At 49.3% G+C, this 9,904-nt stretch overlaps 1 protein-coding gene across 2 annotated transcripts in view; it reads right to left on the bottom strand.

Moving 5' to 3' along the window:
• Positions 1-1,642: 1,642 nt before the first annotated feature.
• Positions 1,643-9,904, bottom strand: part of UPB1 (beta-ureidopropionase 1) — a 28,929-nt gene continuing 20,667 nt past the window's right edge. For both annotated transcript variants that reach the window (XM_058690957.1, XM_058690958.1), the window contains exons 7-10: positions 6,664-6,745; positions 5,618-5,660; positions 4,192-4,346; positions 1,643-2,625 (exon numbers count right to left, since the gene is read on the bottom strand). In XM_058690957.1, the coding sequence (XP_058546940.1) occupies positions 2,542-2,625; positions 4,192-4,346; positions 5,618-5,660; positions 6,664-6,745 (364 nt within the window). In that variant the 3' untranslated portion in view covers positions 1,643-2,541. The remainder of the gene's footprint in view (positions 2,626-4,191; positions 4,347-5,617; positions 5,661-6,663; positions 6,746-9,904) is intronic.

Raw genomic sequence — 9,904 nt, 5'->3', positions numbered from 1 at the left:
AGAAGCCTTCACCCATCCACCACAGGCCCTGTACACAGAACCACTGCAACTTCTCTCCCGTGGTATCAGCAATGATCACATAGAAACAAAAACTTCTACCCTAGGTTTCAGCCAACAAATGTTTGCTGAGTATCTAAATGTTCCAGGCGTGAGTTAAACCCTTAAATGACTCCATGTGTGCAGGGCCCATCTACCCTAAGGCAGACTTGAACATTTTGATTCTAGGCAGTGAGAGGTGTGGATAATCAAATCCTTTCTGGTGTATTAGAGCCTATTTCATAAATACACCAACTTGTCATCTCAGCTGGCTTCTGTATTTGGTTGACTACACACTCCTTTTAGAAATCACAGGCATAGCGTTTCTGGACACTGAAGGCCAAACAGAAAAGCTCACTGCATCTGCAGGGCTGGATTCTATGGACAAGTAAGTACAAAGGGGGCTTTTATGTGAAGGGAAAAGCCTGCAGCTCAGAGAGGTTAAGGGGGTTAACACAGAGGTATGGCTGGATAGTTGCAACTGGTTTTCTCACCCCATGCGGCTGTCCAGGAGCACTCCAGCCCTGACATGGGTTGATTCATGCAATTCAGCTGCTGGGCCAGGGAAGGAATGAGGCTACCTTCTCTGACTGGGCACAGTAAGGGTAGAACCAGAGGACCCCACTCCCACTTTCAACACTGTGGCTGGCTATGGAGGTTTGAGACTTCACAGGTGGGACTCTTGCTGTGTGGTGCAAGGTCACATAGGCTCCCTGACCCATCTAGTCTTTCTCTCACCACTGTCCTGTCGTATAAAGCAGGAGAGGGGATATGGTCCTACTTTACAGATGTGGAAACCAAGGTGCAGAGAAGTGGAAATCTGCTATGTAAGTCAGGCAGTCAGTGCTCAATCAGAGAAGCAGAATCAGCAGGGGATACAGATATATTTATATATATAGGAGATACAAATGTACATATGTATGTGTGTACATATATATGTATAAGCATGTATGCATATATATATATATGTATAAAGATATAAAGAGATTTAGTGCAAGGAATTGCCTTATACTTGCAATTGATGGGGGCTGGTCAGCCAAGCCTAAAATCCACAGATGGGACAGGCCACCAGGAATGGCAGACTGGGACTCTTGCGTGCAGGCTGATGTCCTGTTCTTTCTTTCTTTTTTTTTTTTTTTTAAAGTCATATGGGCTTTTTTTTTTTTTAAAGTTTATTTATTTTTGAGACAGAGAGAGAGCATGAATGGGGGAGGGGCAGAGAGAGAGGGAGACACAGAATCAGAAGCAGGCTCCAGGCTCTGAGCTATTAGCCCAGAGCCCGACGCAGGGCTCGAACTCACAGACCGCGAGATCGTGACCTGAGCTGAAGTCAGATGCTTAACCGACTGAGCCACCCAGGCGCCCCTGTCCTGTTCTTTCTATACATCTCTATTGCTACATCATACCATGGACTAACCATTGCCCTCTTTACTACTGGAAATAGAGTCATTAGTGTCTTTAAATCAACCAAATTAGAGAAGAATTCCAGGAAACCTAGCACCAATGCAGAAAACTCGTCCTGAAGATTCTGTTCCTCTAGAACCACTTCTAGTATCAGAATCTATATCAGTAAGGGTCCAACCAAAGAAGCAGAAACAGTCGCATATATATTTAAAGAGATTTATTGCAAGGCATTGACTTAAGTGATTGTGGGGGCTGGACAGACAAGTCTGAAATCTGTAGGGTAGGCCACCAGGAAGGACAAACTGGAACTCAAACAGGCCTGGGAAGGAAGCTGCTGTCCACAGGCAGCATTTCTTTTTCACTGGGGAAGCCTCAGCTCTCCTCTGAAGGCCTTTTGACTGACTGAATCAGGCCTATCAGGATTATCTAGGATAATCTCACTTCCTTAGTTAACTGGTCACAGACTTTAATGACGTCGACAAAATACCTTCACAGCAACACCCAGATTAGCGTCTGGAGAATATCTGGAGACTGCAGCCTGGCCAAGTGAACACATCTAATGACCGTCTCCCCTGCCCACAACCACCCGGTAATTCAAGGACTCTGGATCAGCCTCGGCTTTTCCCTTGGACATACACTCCCACCATTACCCTCAGGTTGCTGACAGTCTAAACAGAGGAGGTGAGGAACCTTAGGACTGGGGCATCCCATGTGTTTAAATGCAAGTCAACCTGCACAAGCAGTGCGTGGAATTTTTAAAAATTAGGTAAAATTCATATAACACAGAATTAGCCATTTTAAAGTATACAATTCAATGGCATTTAGTACATTCATGTACATTTAGTACATTTAGTACATTAGAGGTATAACCATCACCTCTGTGTAGCCCCAAAACATTTCATCACCCAGGAAGGAAACCTCATATTCATTAAGCAGTCACTCTTCAATCTACCCTCCCTGCCTGGGCATTTTAAAACCAATCTGTACAGCAATGTTATCAGGGCATCACGAGGGAGAACTTGAAAGTGTAAAAGCCTGCTGTACTTGATGAGCTGTTAGGGGCAGAGGTCCCCTCCTTGGTAGGCAGGGACTGACATCCAGCTACTCTTTCACAATATTGGGGCTGTAGTTGGGTTTGATGGCTTCGGCAAGTTCCCGAGCGTACATCTCATATCTGCCCGTCATCTGAAAGCAAAACACAGGCAGAAATTCTTGTTTCATAAACGTCCCTCATTTACTCACCACCTCTAGCCACTAGAGGGCAGCTATGGGACAGAAATTTGGAAGGCCCGTTGAGGGGATAGTTTCAGACTATGTAACATAGAGAAACAACCCCTGTGTGACCTCTCGGCACTGATTCCGGTGCTATAGCTAAGATGACAGATGACAGAGGACTCACACACTCCAGCCCCTCCTGCTGGAAGACCTCTGTGATCTGTCATCCGGAAGGTGTGGCCTGCCCCAAGGCAGAAGGGAAGAGGGCTGTCCTTCCGTCTTACAGAACCCCAGAAGAACAGCCCACAGCCCAGAGAGGGGAGTGACTTGCTCCAGGTCCCCAGACGGCAGTGAAGTTTGCAGGTATTTGCACCCTGGTGCACCCTCCCGGCTCTGGTCTGGGAGAGAATGGGGGCAGGGCTAGAGAATCTACCCAGCATCTCCTCCCTCTCTCCTCCCCAAAGTCCCAGTAGGAGCTCAAGCCCATCACCATAGTTTGGGAGGGCTTTTGCATTCAAAAAGTTACTAATGAGAAAACATCCTGTTTATTGTGTGGAATACAGCATTAATCTGAGCTTCCCAGGAAGAGGAGAGACCTTCCCAGGAAAGAGGAGATGTTCATGTGGGCCTTGTTTGTCTTGTTTGTCTGATGCGGATCTGAGACTCAGGGAACATGCCCAAGGACCCATGCTCAGGTAAATGGAGGGGAGCTGGTTCTTCCCACAGAAGCTGGGCAAAGTCATTCAGCTGTGAGGACATTCATTTGTATGTATTCATTGGCGTGGGTTCTGAGTTGATAGAATACTGTTGGACACTAATGCAGCAAACTCCATCTGCATCCAGGATGAGACAGTGTATTCCAGGGGGGTCCGGGTCCTGGGCCATGGCTGCCATGGAATGGCTCCCCATTCCAGGAAGGCGGGCACTTATGCTCCTCCCATAACCCCTGGTGTCACGCAAGTTAGGTCTCAAAGGCCACTTGAGACCTTGCAGTAAAGCCTTCTGTTTTACAAATGGGCATACTAAGGCCCAGGAGCAGAAAGGGCTTGCTTAAAGTGACTGGGAAAGGTGGGGAGGAGGGGGCACACAGCTGTGATAAGATGCCATTTCTTTGCATGACCCATTTCCCTCTACCATCAAGGCCTAGACCATGGGGCCGGGCCACAGGCAGAGCCAGACACCCACATTTATCTTGTGATAAGTACAAATGCCTGGAAAAGAAAAAAAGGATTAGAGAAGCCAATCCACTCTATTCTCCAGACAAATGAAATTGAGATTAATTTGTTTGAAGGCGCCCAGATTCTAAATCAGACAAGAGGAGAATTTATTAGGGTCTGCTGCCTGGGCCTTACTTGATGCAGTGGTTCCTCCCTCACACACCAGCTCTGGGAGGAAGAAACCTGCCCCTCCACTCAGCTTGGAGTCTCATCTGGCTGTTCTGGAGAGCAAACCCAGCGGCTGTAGTTTCTAGCCCTGAGAGCAGGATGGGGGCTCAAGAAGAGGAGCAGGGCAAGATCAGGGGACTCAGGGACCCACCTTGAAGTTCCAGATGTCATTCACCTGCCGGCAGAGGTTCAGGTCAAGCTCGGCAACCAGCAGCCCGTCCCGATTGCGGGAGAGACCAGGGGTGCGGCTGCTGTCCGGGCCTGCCACGTAGCTCGAGCCATAAAAGTAGCCGAAGTCCTGGTGAGCTTTGAAGGAGCAAAAGAAAGAACCTGTGAGCTTGTGCAGGCACATAGTGGATTCTTCAGAGAGGTAGGCACATTGAGTGACATCCTAAACAAAGGGTCAGTGCCACTCTCCCCAGCATCTGCCAAATGCTGAGGCCCAAGTCCCTGAGTCCCTCCTCAGGCCTGAGGTCAAGGAAGTTTTTCCAAAAGTCACCTTCACAGCCCTCACCTCTGCCCCTGGGAACATTCTTAAAGGTCACTCTTGTAGAAGTATTAGCCCTTACTCCCAACATTAGCCACCCACAGCCCAAAGGAGTCACATGGCTCTGTAGGGCTTCCTGTGTGACCTGCTTCCTGTGGTGGCCCAACAACGTGAGCTGGAAGCTCTGCCCTCACTTGCCTTGCCAGCTCTGTCTACTGTACCCACTTCCTTCCATACCTCGGTCCCCTCACAAGTGGGCTAATAGCCACCCCACAGGCATGTAAGGAGTAGGTGGGCACAGTGCAGGGCCCAGCAGGGGCTTGGACACAGTAGATTCCCAGCAGACTTCATTTCCCTGCCTCTTCTGTGACTCTGACTGCAGAGAGCTACGTGGGATTGGAGACTCTGGAAGTCTGGGGCCTCAAATGAGGGGATCTGGAACCCTTTCAGGAAGTGCTTTTCTGGGAAACAGACCTGCTCCATCCCCTCTGCCTTATCAGGGGATACCCTGAGGTAGTTCCTCCTTGGTGGGCCCTTCCCTCCCACATTTCCAGCCAGAGAGGTGGGACCAGGGGGTGGGGAATCCTAGTAGAGGTGAGGTGGTACCTGCCCTCAGATCAAAACAAGCTGTGGATTCTAGGAACCCAAGACAATCCATGCCAGTGTTCTGGGACAGCTGTGCAGCTTGGGGTGGGGGATGGTAGCAGATGAACAAGGACAAAGGAAGAGAGGGAAGGAGATGTGTAGGGTGGATAAAGCACCCCGTCTTTCAGGGAGCTCACAAAGGGCTCCCCCATATCTTCTAGGCCCATCTTATACCAATCCTGGGGGAGGGGTAGAGTCCAATCCAATGCCATTCAATTCCCATCTGGGGAATGATGTGGTCACAAGCCCAGGACTGCCTATCCAAACGTAGCCATGGTCAGGCTGCCCCCACACTGTGGGCCATAAAGATGAGAGCAGTGCACGCCTCCGACAACATGCCACATGTGCAGACAAGGCCTGTGGCACAGACCCTGTGGCAGACAGAGAATGGGACAGCGAGGCCCACCCTTCAATTGCAGCCACCATGGAAATTCACAGAACATACCTTTCTTCCCATCTCCAGAGGTAAACTCATTCGGGAAGTGCTCCTGTGAAATAAAACCAAGGTAAGGTAAACCTATAGGTGGCACTACCACCGCATCCACCACAAAGTCGGGCTGAGGAGGCGTTTTTGTGATCAGTTAAAGCCAGAAGGAATGGCCTGTAGCCACTGGGCAATCAACAAGTGCTTATTAAACGTCCCTGCTAAGTAGCCAGCATTGGGCCAACACAGGCGGCCAGCGGGGAATTTGACAGGCAAGGTAAAAACTCAGACTTCATCTCTGGGGAGTTTATAATCTCCTGGGAGGGGGAAAAAAAAAAAAGATGCTTTGCAGAGTGGTTCTCAGGACTGTGGAAGGCATCTGAGGTGTATCCACCTGAGAAATAAGCCCCAGCTTGGGGTCTATGAAGGGAGTAAGGGGGTGTCCACACATGGTTTTCAATATCTTCCCTAAAGCCTAATGGAAACTGCATATCAAGCTGTGATGGGGTTACACAGGCTAATTAAAACACTGAGTTTGTTCATGTTGCCAGAAACGTAGAAACCTCGGTTATCTCAGACTGAGCAGATGCTCTGATTAGATTTTGGCATCCGATTAATAAGAATAGGAAGGAGATTATTACGTAATAAACGCATTGTGTTTTTGTAGTCAGGGTCATTCAGTGCATGGGGTCAATGGGGAAAAACACGAAACTGGATACGTGGTGGGGATAGGGTGACAGCCATTCAAAACGGTTTCAGCTAAAAACCAAAACAGACAAAAACAGAAGACGGACATAGGAATATCTTTAAAAGTAACAGACCAAGCCAGTCTACCCCCTTTCGGGACCCTAGCATTTATGGCCTTCACACAGAGGGAGCAGGGAGAAGAGGTGTGACATGTCCCCACCAGGGCCAGCAGACAGTTGCTTCCCCTTGTGGACTCTGCTGGCCGAAGAGGCCGGGTCCCCTCTCGGCAGGTAGCCTTCCTAGCAGCTTATCACTCTGTCCCCTCCCCAGCACACCTGGTTAACCAAACCTGAGAGACCAGCCAGACCTCAGGGACTTACCTGGCCCACACGGTTGATAGCACAGGTGAAGCAGTGATTTGCAATGGCTGCGTTTCTGGCCTCAATTGGCCACAGGGACTCACTGTGAGAGAGAAACAAGAGGAACCATGTGGCTGACTTTCCAGCCAGACTGGGAGGGTGCTTGGTCCTGAGTGACAGCCAGGCTGTCGGCCTTCTCAGGTCCGCAGTGGGGATGGCCAGGGAGACTGTTTGTGGCTGTGGGTGACCCCAAACCCACAAGCAGGCCAGCTTGTCCCTTGCTCAAGCCCAAGCAGCCTTTTGGGGAGGGGCTGCTGCAGGACAAAGCAGACTTGAGCCTCAGTTTCCTTTTCTGAAACTTCCTTAAAGGAATATTGTAAAGACTGACCACACATGCAAAGCTTCTAGAGGGGGCTGCATGGCAGAAGCCCTGTGACTAGCTCTCTCTCCTTCCCTCCTCCTGGGTCGGGTGAGGAACTCACATTCTGCGCTGGGCAGAGCCTCACCTGGCAAATGTAAGAAGGGAGCTCAAGACTCAGACTGCTGCACTAATCCCGACCCTGCTCTGTTGCCTCGCAAAGCAGTCTCTAGAGAGGGGGTACTTCAGGCCAAGCAAACAGAGTAAACCTGCAAGGAATTGGGGTAACTGGAAGGGGTAGATTCTGTAGCAGGTGTCACCTCCCCTGAGCCTGTCCACATTTCCCAGTGCCTTCCTGTTTTCCTCTTCTGAACCCTGAGACTCTAAGCAGGGGATCCCTGGTTCTCTTACTGGCCCAGGAAGGAGGCACCATACAGGTACAGCTGAGCTGTGGGCCTTCTTCAGTCCAGTATTCACAAAGGTAGGACATGGTGGAAAACCTTGCCCCAATTGAAGACCCTGTCCTCCAGCCCACCAATGACAATGTGCCATGGAATCCAGTGGGCCTTCTTGTCACTCTGTTGTCTGAGGAACAACATCATTAAGATTCTGGATTGACAGGTGTAATGCCCACTTAGAAACACTGAGTGACTGAGAGCAAAATGCCCTGGAATCTTCCTTCCTGTCAGCATGCACCTGGTTTAAACTGGGAGTAGGTGGAGGGAGTGGGTGCTTGTCACAAGCCTAATTCTCGGGAGTTTCACGAGTCTGTAAAAAAAAAAAAAATCACAGGCTTGATTGAGAGGACTCATTTTGCTGCTTCCCTGTCCCCCACCCCCCAGGTGCTAAGCCAAGCTGACAAAACTTTTAAGAAAGGATTTTTATAGAAACACACCCGTAAATGACATTTTCAGGAATTAAATAGACAGTTGCAGGGTGAGTGCCAGAAAACATCTTTCTTGCAATTCTCCTGGGAGGGTGCACTGTGTAGGACTCAAACCCACAGCTGGCAATAAAACTTTGGCTCTCAAAGCAAGCAAGGGAAAGAAGATGGAGGCTCGTGAGAACCCAGGGTATGCGGGAATCATGGAGAGCCCGATGGGGGTATGGGGACATCTGCCTTATTCCCAGTCACAGTGTGACAAAGACATGCATTGAAGAGATGGAACAGCGACTCTCCTACTGACACACATACATGGCCACATGGGTCAGGATGACTCAGGTCATCAAAAAACACTTCAAGTCTATCGTGTGCTTATAACTGTGGGACCCTAAAATGAGTGAGGACACCCCACCAATCCACAGAGCATGTGTGTATGGGAGGGGGGACATGCCAGTGAAGGAATGGATGGTTCCAGAAGCCATTGCTTGCGTGCAGCTGGTGGGGATTTGCCCAGCCCGGTGCTGAAAAAACACTCACCATCAATTCCATAAACACTCATTTATCATTTTAAGAAAATCACCCAGAATCCCACCATCCTTATAAACCATCTGTTGTAATTTTTCCACACTCTATACCCATTCTTGGCAAAAGAGGTTTACAGAGTTCTGACCATAGCCTGAAAACATCTTTGCTCACAGGCTTTTGTCATGATGTTGCATTATCTTCATAATGACTTTTTAGTGACTGTGCAATAACAAGGAAGAGATGGGCCGAAATTTACCTAAGTCTGACATTTCTCTCACCTCTGGCTTCAGCCTTTTCCTCCTTTTTTAGGTACTCTGTCAGGTAAAGTTCTAGGCGTATTATCTGGTCAAGGGTGTGAACATTTTAGGAGCTCATGAAACATACCGCTTTCCAAAGGACGTGTTACCGTTTTAACTGTCAGCCTCACCATACCCTTGAAAGGCATGAGTTGGATGACTGTTGGTTGAGGAAGGAAAATCAATAATTTTTAATAAGCCTAATAGACTGCTGGAGACATAAATAGTTATGTGCATATTACATTGGGGTGCTTCTGTTTGCTTAATTGGGGATAATAAAAGCTCAACAGAATAAGGTCAGGGAGCTGGCCATCCGAGTCTGAGGCCACAGCTTTGCCTGCCCTGGCCCAAGAGCCGGTATAGGCACTGATGCTCAGCGAATTGGCTTCAGGTTCCTCAAGGGACCCTTGCAGGTAGATGATGCTTGCTGAATGTCTTACACATGGCCAATAGGAGGGGGCTGCTCCAGGGGGGTGGCCCAGAGGTTCTGCCCAGGTCTGGATGCTGGATGACCAGTAGTTTACCCTATGTCACAACTGCCTTGGACTCTGTCATGGTAACTAAGCTGCCATGAGGCCCCAGGGAAATTCTTCAGGGGATGTCCAAGATTTTTCTCTTCTGACCAACAGCACCCCTCCTGGACACAGAGATAAACTTCAGGTGCATGGATGGGGCAGGTGACTTGAGGGAGCCAGCCAGGTTTGTGCTCTGCCTCACCGAGGGGGCTGCTGTGGAAACTGGAATGCTATAAGGATGTCCCTCTTGAGAAGAGAGCCCCATGCTCAAAAGAAAAGGTAAAGTAAATATCACATTCTGACCTTCAGAAGAAATTTGACTAAAATTTAGTCAAGAGAGAAGAGTGACAGGGATAGGCCATCAGGGAACTCAAAGCTGCCCACCAGAACTGCCCCAACCACTCCCCATGGGTCCCCCAGGGACCCACTGCTAGGGCACTGGCAACCAGTACAACACAGAGTGAAGGCCAGCACCTCCTGCTCCAGGAATCCTGCTTTGGAGGAAGTGAGTTGGGGAGAAATATAATTGCACATAAATTCCTAGAGTTCTGGTACTTGTTAATGATGCAAAACTAGAAACCACCCAAATACTCAGCCGTTGGGGAAGAGACAAGCAGAGGAAGTGCAGTCATGCCAGGTCATCTTAGCTTGCCCGCCATTATTAAGTGAGCCCCAGGGGTCTTGC

Source organism: Neofelis nebulosa, chromosome 11 (genome assembly GCF_028018385.1).
Source record: "Neofelis nebulosa isolate mNeoNeb1 chromosome 11, mNeoNeb1.pri, whole genome shotgun sequence".
Lineage (NCBI taxonomy): Eukaryota > Metazoa > Chordata > Mammalia > Carnivora > Felidae > Neofelis > Neofelis nebulosa.
The sequence above is the reverse complement of the archived record's forward strand: the minus strand, read 5'-3'. Positions and strand labels throughout refer to the sequence as shown.